The sequence below is a fragment of the Oncorhynchus masou genome, chromosome 6, assembly GCF_036934945.1.
Source record: "Oncorhynchus masou masou isolate Uvic2021 chromosome 6, UVic_Omas_1.1, whole genome shotgun sequence".
NCBI classification, from domain to species: Eukaryota; Metazoa; Chordata; class Actinopteri; order Salmoniformes; family Salmonidae; genus Oncorhynchus; species Oncorhynchus masou.
Window position 1 is genome coordinate 18,261,693 of NC_088217.1, and position 24,903 is coordinate 18,286,595.

Below are 24,903 nucleotides of genomic sequence, written 5' to 3' on the forward strand. Positions count from 1 at the left end.
GGAGACGAGCGGGCCCTACTTTCGTGAAAAGGAGACGAGCGGGCCCTACTTTCGTGAAAAGGAGACGAGCGGGCCCTACTTTCGTGAAAAGGAGACGAGCGGGCCCTACTTTCGTGAAAAGGAGACGAGCGGGCCCTACTTTCGTGAAAAGGAGACGAGCGGGCGGGCCCTACTTTCGTGAAAAGGAGACGAGCAGGCCCTACTTTCGTGAAAAGGAGACGAGCGGGCCCTACTTTCGTGAAAAGGAGACGAGCGGGCCCTACTTTCGTGAATATTAAGATTATTAAGATTCTAACAATGGCAGTGTGTGTTATATATATAGACTTTTTTTGGAAACGTATGCCAAGTCGAGGACAAATTTAGGAGGGGATTATAATTAATATACATTTTTGTTGGGGTTAATATATTTTTTGTAAGGGAAAATCATGTCTGAAATTTCAAAGTGGAAATTACAAACTTTGGAAGCCTTTTTAAACCTTAAACAAGTTTTACATTTCTTGCATTGCTGGAAAGTTCTCCTGCAACAAGGTTATCAAATTAAGATCCTACATCTGTATACAGATCCACATACACACGTTGAAGCTTCTGCTACCATAGTCTAAGCTTTGTTTGTGTCCTAAACAACCTATCAAATTCAATTCTTCATTTGGCTTCTATTCTGCAGGGATTTGCACATATTCAATGCAGATGAGAAATGGCTTGTGGACTAAGAGGACCATATCTATATTTAGACCAGTTAAATAAAACACCTATAGCAGTATATTTTTGATTTGACCGGGTTACTGAGGGTGCATCTCAATAGTCTGTGGCTTCCTCTCCTCATCTCCTTCCCTTCATCTGCACTGATCACTACAGTGTTGTCTCAAGGAAAGGAATTGGAGCTGCATCTCAATAATCTAGTTTTTGAATGCGCTGTTAGGAATAGAGTTGAAGCTACGTCGAGGGGAAGTAATATGGTGTGAAGGTAAGAATATATGTTCGAGTCCGGGTGTTGTGACAAGGAAAGGAACATGTTCACATGCGCACAAATACACGCACGCACGCACGTACAGGCACACACAAACACACACACTCGTGTGTAGGCTGTGATATAATTGTGTGTGTGTAAATAATTTCTAATTTATTTTATCACTATCTGTTTTGGGGTGATCTGGTCACTCCTGTCTATTGTCCACCTGTCTGTTGTCCACCCAATCAAGCAATCCAAATATGTTTTGTTCCACAATATTAATTGTCCCACAAAGAATCTAAACCAGTGTGTGCTTCTCCCTCCCAGGTACGTGTGGGGGGATTTGAGTACTCCCCCGGTACCCTCCAGATGTACTCTGACAGCCTGCTCAGCCTGCCTGCCATCATCGGCATCGGAGGGGGCGGTGGCCTGCTGCTATTGGTCATCATCGCCGTGCTCATCGCTTACAAGAGGAAGTCACGGGATGCAGACCGCACGCTGAAACGCCTGCAGTTACAGATGGACAACCTGGAGTCTCGAGTGGCGCTGGAGTGCAAGGAGGGTAAGCCAAAGCAGCTGTCTATCAACTTTATTCAATTCAATACAACTTTATTGATCTGCACAGGACAAGCAGTCTCCATGCGCACACACACAGACACACATACAGTGTCCCTCCCGCTGGGTTCAGCTTGCTCTTGGTACCAGTCCAGAGGACACTTTGATCGGGGCTCCGCTGCCTGCCACCAGATGTTGAGAGGTCTGCTTGGATAGCTTTTCTGTTTCAGAGAGAGAAAGAGAAAGAGGGATGAGGGAGGAAGGGAAATGGAGAGAGAGAGAGGAAGTGGTGTCTGCATGCTCTCACATTAACATTTGTTAATTTGGCAGAGACTTCTGATCCGATCGGAGGCCAGTGATACTGTCAGTGTGTTTGTCTGTTTGGAAAAGGAGTAGACGGAGAGAGAGTAAATCATAGATACAGAAAGAAAGAGACTAGAAGGGAGTAGATTGATATCATGGTTCCATAAGGACAGATAAAGAGAATGGCAGCACCAGAGTAGAGGGTGAGGTTAGAGAGGTTTGAGGGTACAGTAAAAGAGACAGAGATGGGAAAGACTGAGAGAATGAGAGGGAGTCTAAGTTGGAGGGATCCATAAGGGAAGTCATACTGCAGCATCTGTCCTGCATTTCAAAGAACCTAGATGTTGTACAGATATAGGGAGAGATGGTTAGAGCCACAGAGAAGGAGAGATGGATAGAGAGACAGAGGGTAGGTGAGAGGGTGATACAGCTACAGAGGGCAGAGATGGATAGAGAGAAGAGGGTATGTGAGAGGGTGATACAGCTACAGAGGGCAGAGATGGATAGAGAGAAGAGGGTAGGTGAGAGGGTGATACAGGTACAGAGGGCAGAGATGGATAGAGAGAAGAGATGGGTAGGTGAGAGGGTGATACAGGTACAGAGGGCAGAGATGGATAGAGAGAAGAGGGGATGGAAAATGAGAGATGGACAAGGGACAGAGTGAGGGGGAGATGGATAGAGGGCGAGAGGGGTGTCACATAGAGAGATGGCTATAGTGAGAGGGGGGTCACAGAGAGACAGAGTGAGAGGGGGGTCACAGAGAGATGGATAGAGTGAGAAGGGGGTCACAGAGAGACGGATAGAGTGAGAAGGGGTCACAGAGAGATGGATAGATTGGGAAGGGGGTCACAGAGAGACGGACAGAGTGAGAGGGAGGTCACAGAGAGACGGATAGAGTGAGAGGGAGGTCACAGAGAGACGGATAGAGTGAGAGGGGGTCACAGAGAGATGGATAGATTGGGAAGGGGGTCACAGAGAGATGGATAGAGTGAGAGGGAGGTCACAGAGAGACGGATAGAGTGAGAGGGAGGTCACAGAGAGACGGATAGAGTGAGAGGGGGTCACAGAGAGATGGATAGATTGGGAAGGGGGTCACAGAGAGATGGATAGAGTGAGAGGGAGGTCACAGAGAGACGGACAGAGTGAGAGGGAGGTCACAGAGAGACGGATAGAGTGAGAGGGAGGTCACAGAGAGTTGGATAGAGGGAGGTCACAGAGGGACGGATAGAGTGAGAGGGAGGTCACAGATATGGATAGGGTGACCTCTGAGATTGTTCCTTGCAGAGAGAAAAAGAGAGGGAGGACTGGAGAGAGAGGGATGAAGGTGACACAAGCCATCTGTTTGGCAAGGTGTTTATTTCATTATTTGTTTGTGGGGTTTCTTTAGTCAAGATGAGGCCACAAGAGACATATCTGCATAATACAGAAAGATTCCCCACACTCCTTTAGATGCACTGAAAGGAATGGAGGGGACATAGAATGGGTCACATGACACATGCATGTGGAGAGTGGAACATGTGTATCAACAGCAGGACACTGATGTATCATGTGGGCACTGTGCTGTGTGGAGAGCTTCTGGTTAGTGTGAGTGTGGCTGCAATCACATCTGTTAGTGTGTATATATTTTGACTATGTTTAAGTTCATTTTCATTCTGTTATTGAATCAAATCAAATGGTATAAGGCACAGAATACAGCAGGTGTAAACCTTACAGTGAAATGCTTACTTAACAGCCCCTAACCAACAATTTCAGTTAAAAAACAAATATGGAGAAATAAAGTAACAAGTAACTAAAGAGCAGCAATAAAATAACAATTGTGAGACTATATACATGGGGGTACCAATACAGAGTCACTGTGCGAGGGCACCGGTTAGTTGAGGTATTATGTACAGTCGTGGCCAAAAGTTTTGAGAATGACACAAATATTAATTTTCACAGTCTGCTGCCTCAGTTTGTATGACAGCAATTTGCAGATACTCCAGAATGTTATGAAGAGTGATCAAATGAGTTGCAATTAATTGCAAAGTTCCTCTTTGCCATGCAAATGAGCATAACTGAATCCCATAAAAACATTTCCACTGCATTTCAGCCCTGCCACAAAAGGACCAGGTGACATCATGTCAGTGATTCTCTCATTAACACTGGTGTGAGTGTTGATGAGGACAAGGCTGGAGATCACTCTGTCATGCTGATTGAGTTTGAATAACAGTCTGGAAGCTTCAAAAGGAGGGTGGTGCTTGGAGTCATTGTTCTTCCTCTGTCAACCATGGTTACCTGCAAGGAAACACATGCCTTCATCATTGCTTTGCACAAAAATGGCTTCACAGGCAAGGATATTGCTGCCAGTAAGATTACACCTAAATCAACCATTTATCGGATCATCACAAAGGAGAGTGGTTCAATTGTTGTGAAGAAGGCTTCAGGGTGCCCATGAAAGTCCAGCAAGCGCCAGGACATCTCCAAAAGTTGATTCAGCTGCGGTATCGGGCCACCACCAGTACAGAGCTTGCTCAGGAATGGCAGCAGGCAGGTGTGAGTGAAACTGCACGCACAGTGAAGAGAAGACTTTTGGAGGGTGTCCTGGTGTCAAGAAGGGCAGCAAAGAAGCCGCTTCTCTCCAGGAAAAACATCAGGGACATACTGATATTCTGCAAAAGGTACAGGGATTGGACTGCTGAGGACTGGGGTAAAGTAATTTTCTCTGATGAATCCCCTTTCCGATTGTTTGGGGCATCAAAAGCTTGTCCGGAGAAGACAGGGTGAGGGCTACCATCAGTCCTGTGTCATGCCAACAGTAAAGCATCCTGAGACCATTCATGTGTGGGGTTGCTTCTCAGCCAAGGGAGTGGGCTCACTCACAATTTTTCCTAAGAACACAGCCATGAATAAAGAATGGTACCAACACATCCTCTGAGAGCAACAACTCCCAACCATCCAGGAACAGTTTGGTGATGAACAATGCCTTTTCCAGCATGATGCAGCACCTTGTCATAAGACAAAAGTGATAACTAAGTGGCTCGGAACAAAACATCGATATTTTGGGTCCATGGCCAGGAAACTCCCCAGACCATTATCCCATTGAGAACTTGTGTTCAATCCACAAGAGGCGGGTGAACAAACAAAACCTCACAAATTCTGACGAACTCCAAGCATTTATTATGCAAGAATGGGCTGTCATCAGTCAGGAGGTGGCCCAGAAGTTAATTGACAGCATGCCAGGGCGGATTGCAGAGGTCTTGAAAAAGAAAGGTCAACACTGCAAATATTGACACTTTGCATCGACTTCATGTAATTGACAATAAAAATGCCTTCCTCTGACACCGCCTGGTATAGAGGTCCTGGATGCCAGGATGCTTGGCCCCAGTGATGTACTGGGCCGTTCGCACTACCCTCTGTAGAGCCTTGCGGTCAGAGGCCGAGCAGTTGCCGTACCAGGCAGTGACGCAACCAGTCAGGATGCTCTCGATGGTGCAGGTGTCAAACCTTTTGAGGATCTTAGGACCCATGCCAAATCTTGAGGGGGAATAGGATTTGTCGTGCTCTCTTCATGACTGTCTTGGTGTGCTTGGACCATATTCGTTTGTTGGTGATGTAGACAACAAGGAACTTGAAGCTCTCAACCTGCTCCACTGCAGCCCCGTTGATGTTAATGGGGGCGTTCTCGTTCTCTTTAGTCCCAGTGTCCTTAGCTTATTGATGAGCTTTGAGGGCACTATGGTGTTGAATGCTGAGCTGTAGTCAATGAATAGCATTCTCACAGAGGTGTTCCTTTTGTCCGGGTGGGAAAGGGCAGTGTGGAGTGAAATAGAGATTGCATAATTTGTGCATCTGTTGGGGCGGTATGCAAATTAGAGTGGGTCTAGGGTTTCTGGGATGATGTGAGCCATGACCAGCCTTTCAAAGCACTTCATGGCTACAGACATGAGTGCTACGGGTCTGTAGTCATTTAGGCAGGTTATGTTAGTGTTCTTGGACACAGGCACCATGGTGGTCTGCTTAAAACGTGTTGGTATTACAGACTCGGACAGGGAGAGGTTGAAAATATCAGTGAAGGCACTTGCCAGTTGGTCAGCGCATGCTAGCAGTACGCATCCTGGTAATCTGTCTGCCCCTGCAGCCTTGTGAATGTTGACCTGTTTAAAGGTGTTACCCACATCGGCTGCAGAGAGCATGATCACATAGTCTTCCGGAACAGCTGGTGCTCTCATGCATGTTTCAGTGCCATTTGCCTCGAAGCGAACATAGAGAGATTAGCTCGTCTGGTAGGCTTGTGTCACTGGGAAGCTCTCGGCTGTGAAGCCCTGCCACATCCAATGAGCGTCAGAGCCGTTGTAGTACGATTTGATTTTAGTTCTGTATTGATGCTTTGCTTGTTTGATGGTGGGTCTGAGGGCATTGCGGGATTCTCTTATAAGCTTCCGGGTTAGAGTCCCACTCCTTGAAAGAGGCAGCTCTAGCCTTTAGCTCAGTGCGGAAGTGTTCCCTGTAATCCATGGCTTCTGTTTGTGGTATGTACGTACGTTCACACATATTCCAGTCTGTGCTAGCAAAACAGTCCTGTAGCTTAGCATCTGCTTCAACTGACCACTTTTTTATTGTTGTAGTCACTGGTGCTTCCTGCTTTAATTTTTTTGCTTGTAAGCAGGAATCAGGAGGATAGAAGGATAGAATTATGGTCAGATTTGCCAAATGGAGGGCGAGGGAGAGCTTTGTATACTTCTCTGTGTGCGGCGTAAAGGTGGTCCAGAGTTTTTTTTCCCTCTGGTTGCACATTTAACATGCTGATAGAAATTTGGTAAAACGGATTTAAGTTTCCCTGCATTAAAGTCCCCGGATACAAGGAACGCTGCCTCTGGGTGAGCATTTTCTTGTTTGCTTATGGCAGAATGCAGCTCATTCAATGCTGTCTTTGTGCCAGCCTCTGACTGTGGTGGTACGTAAACAGCTACGAAAAATACAGATGAAAACCTTCTAGGTAGATAGTGTGGTCTACAGCTTATCATGAGATACGCTACCTAGGCGAGCAATAGCTCAAGACTTCCTTAGATAGCGTTCACCAGCTGTTTTTTAAATAAAAATACATAGTCCGCTGCCCCTTGCTTACCAGACGCCGCAGCTCTCTCCTGCTGTTACATCAAAAATCAGCCAGCTGTATGTTGATATTGTTGTCGTTAAGCTGTGAAGCATAAGATGTTAGTTTTTAACTTCTTGCGTCGAGCAATCCCGTATCTGGGAGCGCAAATCATAGCCTCAAGCTCATTACCATAACGCAACGTTAACTATTCATGAAAATCGCAAATGAAATGAAATAAATATATTGGCTCACAAGCTTAGCCTTTTGAACCTGTTAAGGAGGCTGCGAATTTTCACAGCTTTTTGTTAAAAATCGCTCAAAATTTCAACGTCCTGCTAGTCATGCCACGAATATAGTATATGCAGATTAGTATGTGTGGATAGAAAACACTCTGAAGTTTATAAAACTGGTTAAATCCTGTCTGTGACTATAACAGAACGTGTGTAGGAGGCATAATCCCAAGGAAAACTGTTCACAAAAAAACAAAACAAAAATATCAATCCGCCAGTCTCTGTATTGTCTATGGCAAGAGAAAATAGATAGCATCCGGTTTATAGTTCCTACAGCTTCCGCACGATGTCGCCAGTGTTGGGAATTGTGTTGAAGTTAATCCTTGGTCAAATGAGAAATAGGCACTTCCTGTCGTCGAGTACACCTGAGGAAGTTATGAAAGGGAGAATATGGACAATGATTTCAAGACTTGCTGCTATTGAATACAGATTGCCCCGTGATCAATTTGATCGATTATTAACGTTTACTAATACCTAAAGTTGGATTACAAAAGTAGTTTGAAGTGTTTTGTCAAAGTTTATAGGCAACTTTTTTAATTTAAAAAAATGACATTGCGTTTTGAAACTGAGTTTTTTTCCTGGATCTGACGGTGTTCATAAATGGACATTTTGGGTATACATGGACCGTTTTAATCGAATGTGATGTTTATGGGACATATAGGAGTGCCAACAAAGAAGCTCATCAAAGGTAATGAATGTTTTATATTTTATTTCGCCGTTTTGTGTAGCGCCGGCTACGCTAATTATTTTGTTTATGTCCCCTTCGTGTATTTTGGGGGGTTGAATGCTATCAGATAATAGCTTCTCATGCTTTCGCCGAAAAGCATTTTAAAAATCTGACATGTTGGCTGGATTCACAACGAGTGTAGCTTTAATTGAGTACCCTGCATGTGTGTTTTAATGAAAGTTTGAGTTGTATCGAGTACTATTAGTTGGCGCTCTGGAATTTCCGCTGATTTTGATCCCTGTACAGGGACCGCAGCCATCTGTCATCTCAGATTTTCAAAATATGCTTTTCAACCATAGCTACACAAGCATTTGTGTAAGAGTATTGATAGCTAGCATAGCATTAAGCCTAGCATTCAGCAGGCAACATTTTCACAAAAACAAGAAAAGCATTCAAATAAAATAATTTACCTTTGAAGAACTTCGGATGTTTTCAATGAGGAGACTCTCAGTTAGATAGCAAATTTATAGCAGTTTATAGCAGTTTTTCCAAAAATATTATTTGTGTAGGAGAAATCGGTCCGTTTTGTTCCTCACGTTTGGCTAAGAAATAATAACGAAAATTCAGTCATTACAACGCCAAACTTTTTTCCAAATTAACTCCATAATATTGACAGAAACATGGCAAACGTTGTTTAGAATCAATCCTCAAGGTGTTTTTCACATATCTATTTGATGATAAATCATTTGTGGCAGTTGCCTTTCTCCTCTGAACCAAATGGAAAAATGCATGCAGCTGGAGATTGCGCAATAATTTCGACGGAGGACACTAAGCGGACACCTGGTAAATGTAGTCTCTTATGGTCTATTTTCCAATGATATGCCTACAAATACGTCACAATGCTGCAGACACCTTAGGGAAACGACAGAAAGTGTAGGCTCATTCCTGGTGCATTCACAGCCATATAAGGAGACATTGGAACACAGCGCATTCAAAATCTGGGGCACTTCCTGTATGAAATTTCATCTTGGTTTCGCCTGTAGCATTAGTTCTGTGGCCCTCACAGACAATATCTTTGCAGTTTTGGAAACGTCAGAGTGTTTTCTTTCCAAAGCTGTCAATTAATATGCATAGTCGAGCATCATTTCGTGACAAAATATCTTGTTTAAAACGGGAACGTTTTTTATCCAAAAATTAAAAGAGCGCCCCCTATATCGAAGAAGTTAATGTCCCGTTGGTACATTAGTCTTCCGCGTAACTCGTCGATTTTATTCTCCAAGGATTGCACGTTTGCTAGCAGAATGGAGGGAAGTAGGGGTTTATTCGATCGCCTACGAATTCTCAGAAGACAGCCCGCCCTTCGGCCCCTCTTTCTCCACCTCCTCTTCACGCAGATCTCGGGGATCGGGGCCTGTTCCCGAAGAAGCAGTGTATAAGGGGTGGCAGATAGCCTTGTGGTTAGAGCGTTGGACTAGTAACCGAAAAGTTGCAAGATCGAATCCCTGAGCTGACAAGGTAAAAATCTGTCGTTCTGCCCCTGAACAAGGCAGTTAACCCACTGTTCCTAGGCCATCATTGAAAATAAGAATTTGTTCTTAACTGACTTGCTTAGTGAAATAAAAAAATATAATAAAAAAATATATCCTTTGCGTCAGAGTCGTGAAATGGAAAAAAGGATTCTGCCAGTCCGTGGTGAGTAATCGCAGTCTTGATGTCTATTTATTTTCGGTCATCGTCAAGAGACGATAGAGAAACCATTATGTACAAAATAAGTTAAAAAAATAATTTACAAACAACGCAAATAAACAAACAAAAAATCTCAATCGGTTGGTGGCAGGTAAAACGTCTGCCTTCTCCGGCACCATCTTGTGTGTGTGTGTGTGTGTGTGTGTGTGTGTGTGTGTGTGTGTGTGTGTGTATGTGTATGTATGGATTTGATTAATATAGCACCGTTGTAATAGTTTGACTTTTTGAGGGATGTTTAGTATGATTGGCATCACTTTGTGTTGTGTCCAGCCCTATTTGGACAACTAGATAATCATTATTAACATAGCAATAGATTAATTATTTATCTTCCTCCACCCAGCCTTTGCAGAGCTGCAGACAGACATCCATGAGCTGACCCAGGAGCTGGACGGAACAGGCATCCCCTTCCTGGAATACAGGACCTACGCCATGAGGGTCCTCTTCCCCGGGATCGAGGACCACCCTGTGCTCAAAGAGATGGAGGTAAGGGTCAGTAACTGTATAGTGATAGAGGGTGAGAGAGATGGATAAGCGGGAATAGGGATAGGGGGATGGCGAGTGGGAGGTCCACCTCGTGCTCAAGGAGATGGAGGTAAGGGTCAGTAACTGTATAGTGATAGAGGGTGAGAGAGATGGATAAGCGGGAATAGGGATAGAGGGATGGCGAGTGGGAGGTCCACCTCGTGCTCAAGGAGATGGAGGTAAGGGTCAGTAACTGTATAGTGATAGAGGGTGAGAGAGATGGATAAGCGGGAATAGGGATAGAGGGATGGCGAGTGGGAGGTCCACCTTGTGCTCAAGGAGATGGAGTTAAGGGTCACACCCAGTGTTATGCGTTGACTCTTGGGGGTGTCAGATATTGAATTCTTTAAAAAAACAAATGGGGGCGGGGCCACTTTGTTTTAATTGTTATGTGGGAGTCCTGATTGTTATAGGGGTTCCCAGCTCCCCTATTTCTAACCTAGTATCAGTCTTATTGTGAACTAATAGGCTAAATGGATTCTAAGATCAGCACTCCAACTCTGAAACACTATGTGAATACGGGCCCTGGACCTACCTAACACTCTGTGGAACTGAGAGACTTTTAGATTGCCTTAACAAGGCCATAGCATGGCTAGGGCCTGAGAAACAGGTCTCACACATTCAATGCAACACTCTGCCATTGCATTCTACTTCTTCACCAGCCAAGAGAAGTGATGTATATATCACTCAACTGCACCACATCGCCACGTCAAGATAGCATGGCCTACACCTGTTACAATACCATCAAACACAACTCCACCCCACACACATTGCAATACCATCACATCATACCATCACACCGACCTGCAGACTCAATATAAGGTGCACTGACCGGTCTGGTGCATGTTTTGTATGGTATCACCTCTGAGGGGTTGAGAGGTGAGAAGAGGAAAGAGGAGCACTACTAGCAGCATATCTACTGACTATTTTGCATGTCTGTCTCTCTGGCGCGTAGCATCAGGTTTTCATTTGTATCCCAGATGCAATCAGCCTCCGCTGTAGCACACAGATCAATCTCTTATTTGGCCATGAGGTTCACCTTCCTACAAGACGACCAGACACTCGCTCCTCTCAAGATGACCCGGTGTTCTATTTGGAGAGAGAGGGGAGGAAGAGAGGGGTGGGGGGTAGTGGGAGGAGGGAGGGAGAAATAGAGCTGGATAGAGAGGGGGAGAAATAGATAAAGAGAAATGGTTGGAGGATGGTAGAACTGGATAGGGTAGAAGCTTTATTCATACATCCGAAAGTAATGTTGTTGCGTCTTCAGACGTATTGTGTGTGTGCGTGCTGTGTGTGTGTGTGCGTGCTGTGTATGTGAATGTAAGAATGTGTGCACATGCAGTGTATGTGAATGGTAGAGGTCGATCGATTAATTGGCATGGCTTACTAATTAGGCCGATTTGAAGTTTTCATAACAATCGGTAATCTGCATTTTTGGACGGCAATTATGGCCGATTACACTGAGCTCCACGAGGAGACTGCGTGGCAGGCTGACTACCTGTTACGTGAGTGCAGCAAGGAGCCAAGGTAAGTTGCTAGCAAGCATTAAACTTATCTTATAAAAAACAATTAATCTTAACACAATCACTAGTAAACTACACGTTGATGATGATATTACTAGTTTAACAAGCTTGTCCTGCGTTGCATATAATCAATGCGGTGCATGTTAATTTATCCTCAAATCACAGCCTACTTTGCCAAACTGGTGATGATTTAACAAGCGCATTCGAGAAAAAAGAACTGTCGTTGCATTAATGTGTACCTAACCAAAAACATCAATGTCTTTCTGAAATTCAATACACAAGTTTATTTTTTTAAACCTGCATATTTAGTTAATATTACCTGCTAACATGAATTTCTTTTAACGAGGGAAATTGTGTCATTTCTTTTGCAACAGAGTCAGGGTATATGCAGCAGTTTGGGCCACCTGGCTCGTTGCGAACTGTGTGAAGACCATTTCTTCCTAACAAAGACTGTAATTAATTTGCCTGAATTGTACATAATTATGACATAACGTTGAAGGTTGTACAATGTAACAGCAATATTTATACTTAGGGTTGCCACCCGTTAGATAAATTACGGAACGGTTCCGTATTTCACTGAAAGAATAAACGTTTTGTTTTCGAAATGATAGTTCCCTGATTTGAACATATTAATGAACTAAGGCTTGTATTTCTGTGTGTTTATTATATTATAATAAAGTCTATGATTTGATATTTGATAGAGCAGTCTGACTGAGCGGTGGTAGGCATTAGCAGGCTCGTAAGCATTCATTCAAACACCACTTTCCTGCGTTTGCCAGCAGCTCTTCGCTGTGCTTCAAGCATTACGCTGTTTGACTTCAAGCCTATCAACTCCCTATCAACTACAATAGTGCCTATTAGAACATCCAATAGTCAAAGGTATATGAAATACAAATGGTATTGAGAAATAGTCCTATAATAACTACAACTTAAAATGTCTTAACAGGGAATATTGGAGACTCATGTTAAAAGCAACCACCAGCTTTCATATGTTCTGAGCAAGGAACTTAAACGTTAGCTTTTTTACATGGCACATATTGCACTTTTACTTTCTTCTCCAAGAAAGTGAAAGTGCATTATTTAAACCAAATTGAACATGTTTCATTATTTATTTGAGACTAAATAGATGTTATTTATATATTATATTAAGTTAAAATAAAAGTGTTCATTCAGTATTGTTGTAATTGTCATTATTACAAATATATATATATATGGGTGTAGATATATATATATTTGTAATAATGACAATTACAACAATACTGAATGAACACTTTTATTATATATATATATATATATATATATATATATATATATATATTTTATATATATATATATAATATATATATATATATATATATATATCGGCTAATTAATCTGTTTCTTTTTTTGGTATCGGTGTTAAAAAATTGTAATCGGTCAGCCTCTAGTGAATGGCCTTACTGAAGAGCTCAGTGACTTTCAGTTTGTCAAATTTCTGCCCTGCTCGAGCTTCCCCGGTCAACTGTAAGTGCTGTTATTGTGAAGTGGAAACGTCTTGGAGCGACAACAGCTCAGCCGCCTAGTGGTCGGCCACACGAGCTCACAGAGTGGGACCGCCGAGTGCTGATGCGCATCGTCTGTCCTCAGTTGCAACACTCACTACCAAGTTCCAAACTACCTTTGGAAGCAACATCAGCACAATCACTGTTCATCGGGAACTTCAGGAAATGGGTTTCCATGGCCAAGCAGCCGCACACAAGCCTAAGATCACCATGCTCAATGCCAAGCATCAGCTGGAGTGGTGTAAAGCTCCCCGCCATTGGACTCTGGAGCACACTCTGGAAACGCATTCAAGTGATGAATCACCCTTCACCATCAGGCAGGCGGATGCATAATGCCAACTTTCGAGTTTGGTGGAGGAGAAATAGTGGTCTGATTCTGTTTTTCATGGTTCGGTTTAGGCTCCTTAGTTCCAGTGAAGGGAAATATTAACTCCACAGCATACAATGACATTCTAGATGATTTTGTGCTTCCAACTTTGTGGCAACAGTTTGGGGAGGTCCTTTCCTGTTTCAGAATGGCAATGCTCCCGTGCATAAAGTGAGGTCCATACAGAAATGGTTTGTAGAGATCGGTTTAGAATAACTTGACTGGCCTGCACAGAGCCCTGATCTCAACCCCATCAAAAACCGTTGGAATGAATTCTGACACTGACTGCGAGCCAGGCCTAATTGTCCAACATCAGTGCCCGACCTCGCTAATGCTCTCGTGGCTGAATGGAAGCAAGTCCCCGCAGCAATGTTCCAACATCTAGTGGAAAGCCTTCCCAGAGGAGGGGAGGCTGTTATAGCAGCAAAGGGGGACCTACTCCATATTAATGAGATGTTTGACAAGCAGGTGTCCACATACTTTTGGTCATGTACTGTATTTGTAATTTAGGACATAGAAAGTATATAAAAGTGCTCTGTCCACCAACCCTCTTTCTCTCTCTCCACCCTTCTCTTCCTCCCTACCACCCCCTCTCTTACTTTAGGTCCAGGCCAATGTGGAGAAGGGTCTCACCCTGTTCGGCCAGCTGCTCACCAAGAAGCACTTCCTGTTGACCTTTATCCGCACGCTGGAGGCTCAACGCTCCTTCTCCATGCGCGACCGCGGCAACGTGGCATCGCTGGTCATGACGGCGCTCCAGGGAGAGATGGAATACGCCACAGGGGTGTTGAAGCAGCTGCTGTCCGACCTCATTGACAAGAACCTGGAGAGCAAGAACCACCCCAAGCTACTGTTGAGAAGGTATTGTCCACTTTTGTGTTGGGTTAGGCTATTTGTGTAGCGGAGGGGGGAAGAGGGGGTGAGAACCTGGAGAACAAGAACCTCCACAAGCTGCTGCTCAGAAGGTACCTGGGTTAAGGTATGAGTAAAGGTGGGTTGGGCTAGGCTATTTGTGTATCCCAGCATTTTCCAAAGTCTATCCAGTGGACCCCAAGGGGTGCATGTTTTAGTTATTGCCCCAACACTACACAGTGGATTCAAATCATCAAAGTGTGATGATGAGTTGAAACACTGGCTTAACCTATAGGGTGTAGAATTGAGCCTGGTAGACAGGAATGAGACAGGATTGATCGGCCGTAGCCTGGTAGACAGGAATGAGACAGGATTGATCGGCCGTAGCCTGGTAGACAGGAACGAGACAGGATTGATCAGCAATAGCCTGGTAGACAGGAACGAGACAGGATTGATCAATAGACACGAATGAGACAGGATTGATCGGCCGTAGCCTGGTAGACAGGAACAAGACATCAATGATCAGCAATAGCCTGGTGGACAGGAACGAGACATCATTGATCAGCAATAGCCTGGTGGACAGGAACAAGACATCATTGATCAGCAAGTTAGCCGTTTCAGTTAGCAGTTAGCCATTGTAATGTGTGCTGAGATTATAGAGGGTTGCTGTAGACTGCCATGACTGTAGCCTACCTTTTAAGGTCCGCCTGAGGTGAATGTAGTACCTCTCGTCCTCCCCCTCTCCTCTCAGCCTCAGCCCTGTCTCTGTCAGAAAGGATTACACCCCTGAGCGCACACACGGTCTCCCTGAGGGGGCCCAGACAGACAGACAGCCACACAGGGCAGAAAGAACTACTAGACCAAACAGACGGAGGGAGGTGGAGAAGGAGAAAGGTGGAAAGGAGGTGTGGGTGTGGAGTGTCGACAGAGAGGGAAAGACAGAAGGAGAAAGTGTGAAAGGAGGTGTGGGTGTGGAGTGTCGACAGAGAGGGAAAGACAGAAGGAGAAAGTGTGAAAGGAGGTGTGGGTGTGGGTGTCGACAGAGAGGGAAAGACAGAAGGAGAAAGAGAGAAACAGATTACGAAGGACAGATTACAGACTGAGAAAGATGGAGGTAGAGTGAGCTCAAGAGAGAGAAAGAGAGAAATGAGGAGAGAGGGAGAGAATGGAATGTTAGGCAGAAAAGGGGAGAGCCCGAGAAAGAGTGAGAGACATGAAGAAAAGGAGAGAGAAAAATAAATTATAGAGACACATAAAGAGAGAGAAATGAACCAGCTCCAAATAAATGGGAATGAAACATGAAATGATAAAAACTGGATGTTTTCCCGTCTCCACTGAGAGACACGTAATTAAAATCTAATCAAATAAACAACGTTGAGCCAGTCTGCTGCCACGGTGAAATTGGCATGATGTCACAAAAAGGCCCTCTGGAGAGATGTGGCAATACGCTGTCATGGTTACTCTTTCCCTAGTAATATGAAGATGACGCATGGGCGAGCGCTCGAACACACCTAGCCTGATTATTAAGGAGTTGTTGTCCACTAGTATCAGGTCAGGTAGTGGCCAAAAGCTTGTTCTGTCCTGATCCACTCTACTTTTTACCTGCCTCTCTCCTCTCTCTCTTCTACCGCTCCTCTGCTCTCCATCTCTTCTCCTTCTCTCTTCTACCTCTCCTCTACTTCTCATCTCTTCTACCTCTCCTCTACTCTCTTGTCCCTCTCTCCTCTCATCTCTTCTATTTCTCCTCTACTGTTTGGACAGGAAGGAAGGAAAAATAAAAACACATCAAACAAATCTGAACAGTCAGCAGTCATTCCTAGGAAAAATGGATTTCATGACTTTACTTCCAACAACCCTCTTCTCAACCCTGGATAACCCACTAGCTGGTATCTGACCGCACACACACAGCCTATTATTCATCAGAGAATGCGATGGAGATAGAGGTTGAGGACGGAGTGGGTGAGAGAGATTGAGGACGGAGTGGGTGAGAGAGATTGAGGACGGAGTGGGTGAGAGAGGTTGAGGACGGAGTGGGTGAGAGAGGTTGAGGACGGAGTGGGTGAGAGAGGTTGAGGACGGAGTGGGTGAGAGAGGTTGAGGACGGAGTGGGTGAGAGAGGTTGAGGACGGAGTGGGTGAGAGAGGTTGAGGACGGAGTTGTTGAGAGAGATTGAGGACGGAGTGGGTGAGAGAGATTGAGGACGGAGTGGGTGAGAGAGGTTGAGGACGGAGTTGTTGAGAGAGATTGAGGACGGAGTGGGTGAGAGAGATTGAGGACGGAGTGGGTGAGAGAGGTTGAGGACGGAGTGGGTGAGAGAGGTTGAGGACGGAGTGGGTGAGAGAGGTTGAGGACGGAGTTGTTGAGAGAGATTGAGGACGGAGTGGGTGAGAGAGATTGAGGACGGAGTGGGTGAGAGAGGTTGAGGACGGAGTGGGTGAGAGAGGTTGAGGACGGAGTGGGTGAGAGAGAGAGGACGGAGTGGGTGGGAGAGATTGAGGACGGAGTGGGTGAGAGAGGTTGAGGACGGAGTGGGTGAGTGAGGTTGAGGACGGAGTGGGTGAGAGAGGTTGAGGACGGAGTGGGTGAGAGAGGTTGAGGACGGAGTGGGTGAGAGAGGTTGAGGACGGAGTGGGTGAGAGAGGTTGAGGACGGAGTGGGTGAGAGAGGTTGAGGACGGAGTGGGTGAGAGAGGTTGAGGACGGAGTGGGTGAGAGAGGTTGAGGAGTGGGTAGAGGTTGAGGAGGGAGTGGGTGGGTGAGGACGGAGTGGGTGAGAGAGGTTGAGGACGGAGTGGGTGAGAGAGGTTGAGGACGGAGTGGGCGAGAGAGGTCGAGAGAGAGAGAGATAGAGGTAGGAGGTAGAGGACGGGGTGGGTGAGAGAGAGAGAGGTAGGAGGTAGAGGACGGGGTGGGTGAGAGAGAGTGAGGTAGAGGTAGGAGGTAGAGGACGGGGTGGGTCTGAGAGAGTGAGGTAGAGGTAGGAGGTAGAGGATGGGGTGGGTGAGAGAGAGTGAGGTAGAGGTATGAGGTAGAGGACGGGGAGGGTGATAGAGAGTGAGGTAGATGTAGGAGGTAGAGGACGGGGTGGGTGAGAGAGAGTGAGGTAGGAGGTAGAGGACGGGTTGGGTGAGAGAGAGTGAGGTGGAGGTAGAGGACGGGGTGGGTGAGAGAGAGTGAGGTAGGAGGTAGAGGACGGGGTGGGTGAGAGAGAGAGTGAGGTAGAGGTAGGAGGTAGAGGACGGGGAGGGTGAGCGAGAGTGAGGTAGAGGTAGGAGGTAGAGGACGGGGTGGGTGAGAGAGTGAGGTGAGGTAGAGGTGGAGGACGGGGAGGGTGAGAGAGAGTGAGGTAGAGGTAGAGGACGGGGTGGGTGAGAGAGAGTGAGGTAGAGGTAGAGGACGGGGTGGGTGAGAGAGAGAGGATGGAGTGGGCGAGAGAGGTGGAGGAGGGAGTGGGCGAGAGAGGTGGAGGAGGGAGTGGGTGAGAGAGGTTGAGGACGGAGTGGGCGAGAGAGGTTGAGGACGGAGTGGGCGAGAGAGGTTGAGGACGGAGTGGGCGAGAGAGGTTGAGGACGGAGTGGGCGAGAGAGAGAGGATGGAGTGAGTGGGTGAGGGAGAGGACGGAGTGGGGTGAGAGAGAGGACGGAGTGGGGTGAGAGAGAGAGGACGGAGTGGGTGGGTGGGTGGGTGAGAGAGAGAGGTAGAGGATGGAGTGGGTGAGTGAGAGAGAGGTAGAGGACGCAGTGGGTGGGTGAGAGAGGTAGAGGATGGGGTGGGTGAGGGAGAGGTAGAGGACTGGGTGGGTGAGGGAGAGGTGGAGGACTGGGTGTGTGAGAGAGATATAGATGACTGGGTGGGTGAGGGAGATGTAGAGGACAGAGTGGGTGAGAGAGAGGTAGAGGACTGGGTGGGTGAGAGAGAGGTAGAGGACTGGGTGGGTGAGATAGAGGTAGAGGATGGGATGGGTGAGAGAGGTAGAGGACTTGATGGGTGAGAGAGAGGGGACTGGGTGGGTGAGGGAGCGAGAGGACAGAGTGGGTGAGAGAGAGAGGGCGGAGTGGGTGAGAGAGAGAGGGCGGAGTGGTAGAGGACAGAGTGGGTGTGTGAGAGAGGTAGAGGACGGAGTGGGTGAGAGAGAGGTAGAGGACGGAGTGGGTGAGAGAGAGGTAGAGGACGGAGTGGGTGAGAGAGTTAGAGGACAGAGTGGGTGGGTGAGAGAGGTAGAGGACGGAGTGGGTGAGCGAGAGAGGGGTAGAGGACGGAGTGGGTGGGTGAGAGAGAGAGGTAGAGGACGGAGTGGGTGGGGGAGAGGTAGAGGACTGGGTGGGTGAGGGAGAGGTAGAGGACTGGGTGGGTGAGAGAGAGGTAGAGGACTGGGTGGGTGAGAGAGAGGTAGAGGATGGGATGGGTGAGAGAGGTAGAGGATGGGATGGGTGAGAGAGGTAGAAGACGGATGGGTGAGAGAGGTAGAGGACGGAGTGGGTGAGAGAGGTAGAGGACGGAGTGGGTGAGAGAGGTAGAGAACGGAGTGGGTGAGAGGTAGAGGACGGAGTGGGTGGGTGAGAGAGGTAGAAGACGGAGTGGGTGAGCGAGAGAGGTAGAGGACAGTGGGTGAGAGAGAGGTAGAGGACAGAGTGTGTGAGAGAGGTAGAGGACTGAGTGGGTGGGTGAGAGAGGTAGAGGACGGAGTGTGTGAGAGCGAGAGGTTGAGGACAGAGTGGGTGAGAGAGAGGTAGAGGACGGAGTGGGTGAGAGAGTGAGGTAGAGGACGGAGTGGGTGAGAGAGAGAGGTAGAGGACGGAGTGGGTGAGAGAGAGGTAGAGGACGGAGTGGGTGAGAGAGGTAGAGGACGGAGTGGGTGAGAGAGGTAGTGGACGGAGTGGGTGGGTGAGAGAGGTAGAGGACAGAGTGTTTGAGAGCGAGAGGTAGAGGACGGATTGTGTGAGAGAGAGAGGACAGAGTGGGTGGATAAGAGGACAGAGTGGGTGAGAGAGAGAGGTATAGAACATAGTGGGTAAGAGAGGTAGAGGACGGAGTGGGTGAGAGAGAGAGAGGTAGAGGTAGGAGGTAGTGGACGGGTGGGTGAGAGGTAGCGGTAGGAGGTAGAGGACGGAGTGGGTGAGAGAGGTAGAGGACGGAGTGGGTGAGAGAGAGAGAGGTAGAGGTAGGAGGTAGAGGACGGGGTGGGTGAGAGAGAGGGAGGTAGGAGGTAGAGGACGTGGTGGGTGAGAGAGAGAGGTCGAGGACGGAGTGTGTGAGAGCGAGGGGTCGAGGACGAAGTGGGTGGATGAGAGAGGTAGAGGACGAAGTGGGTGAGAGAGAGGACAGAGTGGGTGTGAGAGAGAGAGGTAGAGGACGGGGTGGGTGAGAGAGAGAGGACGGAGTGGGTGAAAGAGAGAGGACGGAGTGGGTGAAAGAGAGAGGACGGAGTGGGTGGGTGGGTGAGAGAGAGAGGTAGAGGACGGAGTGGGTGGGTGAGAGAGAGGTAGAGCACGGAGTGGGTGGGTGAGAGAGGTAGAGGATGGGGTGGGTGGGTGAGAGAGGTAGAGGACGGAGTGGGTGAGAGAGGTAGAGGACGGAGTGGGGGAGTGAGGTAGAGGACGGAGTGGTTGAGAGAGGTAGAGGACGGAGTGGGTGAGAGGTAGAGGACGGAGTGGGTGAGAGAGAGAGATAGAGGTAGGAGGTAGAGGACGGGGTGGGTAAGAGAGAGAGAGAGAGGTAGGAGGTAGAGGACGGGGTGGGTGAGAGAGAGTGAGGTAGAGGTAGGAGGTAGAGTACGGGGTGGGTCTGAGAGAGTGAGGTAGAGGTAGGAGGTAGAGGATGGGGTGGGTGAGAGAGAGTGAGGTAGAGGTAGGAGGTAGAGGACGGGGTGGGTGAGAGAGAGTGAGGTAGATGTAGGAGGTAGAGGACGGGGTGGGTGAGAGAGAGTGAGGTAGGACTTAGAGGACGGGTTGGGTGAGAGAGAGTGAGGTGGAGGTAGAGGACGGGGTGGGTGAGAGAGAGTGAGGTAGGAGGTAGAGGACGGAGTGGGTGAGAGAGAGTGAGGTAGAGGTAGGAGGTAGAGGACGGGGAGGGTGAGAGAGAGTGAGGTAGAGGTAGGAGGTAGAGGACGGGGTGGGTGAGAGAGAGTGAGGTAGGACTTAGAGGACGGGTTGGGTGAGAGAGAGTGAGGTGGAGGTAGAGGACGGGGTGGGTGAGAGAGAGTGAGGTAGGAGGTAGAGGACGGGGTGGGTGAGAGAGAGTGAGGTAGAGGTAGAGGTAGATGACGGGGTGGGTGAGAGAGAGTGAGGTAGAGGTAGAGGACGGGATGGGTGAGAGAGAGTGAGGTAGAGGTAGGAGGTGGAGGACGGGGAGGGTGAGAGAGAGTGAGGTAGATGTAGAGGACGGGGTGGGTGAGAGAGAGAGGATGGAGTGGGTGAGAGAGAGAGGACGGAGTGGGTGGGTGGGTGAGAGAGTGAGGTAGAGGACGGAGTGGGTGGGTGAGATCGAGAGGTAGAGGACAGAGTGGGTTGGTGAAAGATAGGTAGAGGACGGAGTGGGTGGGTGAGAGAGGTAGAGGATGGGGTGGGTGAGAGAGGTAGAGGACGGAGTGGGTGAGAGGTAGAGGACGGAGTGGGTGAGAGAGAGAGAGAGAGGTAGAGGTAGGAGGTAGAGGACGGGGTGGGTGAGAGAGAGGTAGAGGTAGGAGGTAGAGGACGGGGTGGGTGAGAGAGAGGTAGAGGTAGGAGGTAGAGGAAGGGGTTGGTGAGAGAGGTAGGAGGTAGAGGACGGGGTAGGTAAGAGAGAGAGAGAGAGGTAGGAGGTAGAGGACGGGGTAGGTGAGAGAGAGAGAGAGGTAGGAGGTAGAGGTACGGGTGGGTGAGAGAGAGAGAGAGAGGTAGAGGACGGGGTGGGTGATAGAGAGAGAGGTAGAGGACTGGGTGGGTGAGAGAGAGAGAGAGGTCGGAGGTAGAGGACGGGGTGGGTGAGAGAGAGAGAGGTAGAGGTAGGAGGTAGAGGACGGGGTGGGTGAGAGAGGTTGGAGGTAGAGGACGGGGTAGGTGAGAGAGAGAGAGAGGTAGGAGGTAGAGGACGGGGTGGGTGAGAGAGGTAGGAGGTAGAGGACGGGGTAGGTGAGAGAGAGAGAGAGAGGTAGGAGGTAGAGGACGGGTGGGTGAGAGAGAGAGAGAGAGAGGTAGAGGACTGGGTGGGTGAGAGAGAGAGAGGTCGGAGGTAGAGGACGGGGTGGGTGAGAGAGAGAGGTAGAGGTAGAGGACGGGGTGGGTGAGAGAGAGAGAGTTAGGAGGTAGAGGACGTGGTGGGTGAGAGAGAGAGGTAGGAGGTAGAGGACGGGTTGGGTGAGAGAGAGAGGGGTAGGAGGTTGAGGACGGGGTGGGTGAGAGAGAGGTAGAGGACAGGGTGGGTGAGAGAGAGAGAGCGAGAGGTAGGAGGTAGAGGACGGGGTGGGTGAGAGAGAGAGAGGTAGGGGGTAGAGGACGGGGTGGGTGAGAGAGAGAGGTAGGAGGTAGAGGACAGGTGGGTGAGAGAGAGAGAGAGAGGTAGAGGATGGGGTGGGTGAGAGAGAGAGAGAGAGAGGTAGGAGGTAGAGGACGGGGTGGGTGAGAGAGAAAGAGAGAGGTAGAGGACAGGGTGGGTGAGAGAGAGAGAGGTAGAGGTAGGAGGTAGAGGACGGGGTGGGTGAGAGAGAGTGAGGTAGAGGTTGGTGGTGGAGGACGGGGGGGTGAGAGAGAGAGGTAGGAGGTGGAGTACGGGGAGGGTGAGAGAGAGTGAGGTAGAGGACGGGGAGGGTGAGAGAGAGAGGTAGGAGGTGGAGGACGGGGAGGGTGAGGGAGAGGTAGGAGGTAGAGGACGGGGAGGGTGAGAGAGAGAGGTAGGAGGTGGAGGACGGGGAGGGTGAGAGAGAGTGAGGTAGAGGTAGGAGGTAGAGGACGGGGAGGGTGTAGTCCCTTCCTTACAGACACACTTCCCTCGTCTCTGTTCATTTGTATTTGTCGGAGTAAGTCACATTAATTACAATGCCTTTTAACTTTCCAGGTTGGTGATTAGTGAGAGAAGTTAACTAATTAATTGTTGAGTTTTTAATGAAGATTGGTGTTTGCTTTTTTTAAATGCAAATAACTGTGGGTTTTGTTATTGGAGTTCATTTGTTTGTGATTGGAGAGAAGGGTGGGGGTGTAATTGCAGGATATAACCTAACCACTTAAAGTGGAATAATTTCATGTAAGTGATCATCCGCTTTAAATGCCTTTTCCCGGGGATAATGGTTTATTATATCCTTCAGTAAGCGGCAGGGATAATGGTTTGTAATCTCCTTCAGTTACTATCAGGGATACTGGTTTGTAATCTCCTTCAGCTACTAGCAGGGATAATGGTTTGTAATCTCCTTCAGTTACTAGCAGGGATAATGGTTTGTAATCTCCTTCAGTTACTAGCAGGGATAATGGTTTGTAATCTCCTTCAGTTACTAGCAGGGATAATGGTTTGTAATCTCCTTCAGTTACTAGCAGGGATAATGGTTTGTAATCTCCTTCAGTTACTAGCAGGGATAATGGTTTGTAATCTCCTTCAGTTACTAGCAGGGATAATGGTTTGTAATCTCCTTCAGTTACTAGCAGGGATAATATTTTGTAATCTCCTTCAGTTACTAGCAGGGATAATGGTTTGTAATCTCCTTCAGCTACTAGCAGGGATAGTGTTTTGTAATCTCCTTCAGTTACTAGCAGGGATAATGTTTTGTTATCTCCTTCAGTTACTAGCAGGGATAATGGTTTGTAATCTCCTTCAATTACTATCAGGGATAATGGTTCAATTACTAGTGACCAAACACTAGGGTTGCTTGGTCCCTTGTTACTAAGAGGAAAATCTCAAATCCTTGTACAATCGTTCCTCTATCAGCTCTGTGTTTTGTACGTTTAACGTTTGCCATGCCAGAACATGACATTCAACTCAATTTATCTTCTCTCTCCCTTTCTCTCTCTCTCTCCCGCTCTCCTATAGGACGGAGTCGGTGGCTGAGAAGATGCTCACCAACTGGTTCACGTTCCTTCTCTACAAGTTCCTCAAGGTAAGTCTGTCAGTGATGCACTCGTGTTGCGTTCATTAGGCAGCAACCAAGGAAAATGGACTGAAACAGAGAGGGACAACCTGGATTCATCCAATAAGATGAGCTTATTTTCACTTTATGTATTGAAACGTTTTGAAATGTTTGTCATTGCATGCCTTAATGAACACGCAGCCACACCAAACAGGCTTTTTAAGCTTTCTACGGTTCTGTTATTCGCTAATGCTGCTTGTGCTGTTGGAGAATGAAAGAGCACTAGGGAATTTAGCTTGCCGGCTAAACGTCAGTATCTCCTAGCTGCAGGAGCAGATAAGGCACATGGAGAGGGCTACAATGCTCCCTATCCTTGACCTCTCTTTACCTTTCATGTTCCAACTTCTCTCTACCCAGTTGTAAAACAGTATTCTACCTTCATGTGAAGTGGTGTTAAGGCGTGACTGTGTGTTTTCGCCTCTTTAACGCAGTGCCCCTTTCAGGGTTTTCTAGAGAGAGCCAGAGAGAGAAAGTGAAAGCGTGTGTATTGTTCAGATTTGAGGCTTATTGGAATGGAGAGAGTGCATCAGACAGCCTCTGTGTGACACGGGTGATCGGAAGTCTTTCTCTCAATTAGCTGTTTTTCAGTTCAGACAGGTGTTTGTTAAAACCTGCATCCTACTGGACAGCTTCTTCACCCCCTCTAGGGGTCCTGCCAAGCGTGTGGCTCACATTTTTGGCTAGGTGTATCAAAAGCAACCCATAATAGCTGGTTCCCGAGCTACTAGAGGGTGTGTGTGTACGTCTCGTTAACAGCTGTCTGTCTGTTTAATTAGTGCAGACGATAACGAGGTGGGAGCAGCAGGAGGGATATGGAAGGGGGGAAGAGGAAGAGTGTAGAAGGCCACAAAGAATACTAGGAGAAGCCCAGTACACTTTGGGTTGTTCACCAGCACTTTCAAACTCCTTTTTGCTCTCAATTGAAACATCTAAAATGTCAAGGATAGGAGAGAAAAAACACAAAGACACCGTTGCAGTCGGCTGGACAGAGGAAGGTGAGGAGGAATATGAACTAGCAAGAGTTGGAGGTGAGAATCACTGTGCTAAGTGGTAGTCGGACCAATAGAGGGAAAAATGGGAGAAAAACGAGAGGGAGGAGAGAGGCCCTCCAGCCCGCCCGCCTTGCATTGCCTCGTTGACACATTTCATGCAGCAGAGTGCTTCTCCAGCACTTTTCACTCCTGACTCGTTAACCTTCCATTAACTCCTCTATCAACTGCCACTAGCGTTCTCCCAACGTTTTCCCCAAGCGCAGTGTACATTTTCACATGTTTTACCTTGTTAAAGACTGTTTTTCCCCAGGTTAAAATGCACAAGGGACAAACTACTACTCTGGAGTGGGTCACTTGTCACTGCACCAATAGCTGTTGAATGGCTAAGCGAGGGGCTAGGCCCTATGGTTTAGCTGTGTGGTACCGTGTAGC

The 24,903-nt window shown here is 47.7% G+C and overlaps 1 protein-coding gene across 2 annotated transcripts in view; it reads left to right on the top strand.

The window, feature by feature from the left end:
- Positions 1–24,903, top strand: part of LOC135541445 (plexin-A1-like) — a 402,887-nt gene that overhangs the window by 359,776 nt on the left and 18,208 nt on the right. For both annotated transcript variants that reach the window (XM_064967699.1, XM_064967700.1), the window contains exons 20-23: positions 1,277–1,511; positions 9,925–10,067; positions 14,142–14,398; positions 23,383–23,449. In XM_064967699.1, coding sequence (XP_064823771.1) covers positions 1,277–1,511; positions 9,925–10,067; positions 14,142–14,398; positions 23,383–23,449 — 702 coding nt within the window. The remainder of the gene's footprint in view (positions 1–1,276; positions 1,512–9,924; positions 10,068–14,141; positions 14,399–23,382; positions 23,450–24,903) is intronic.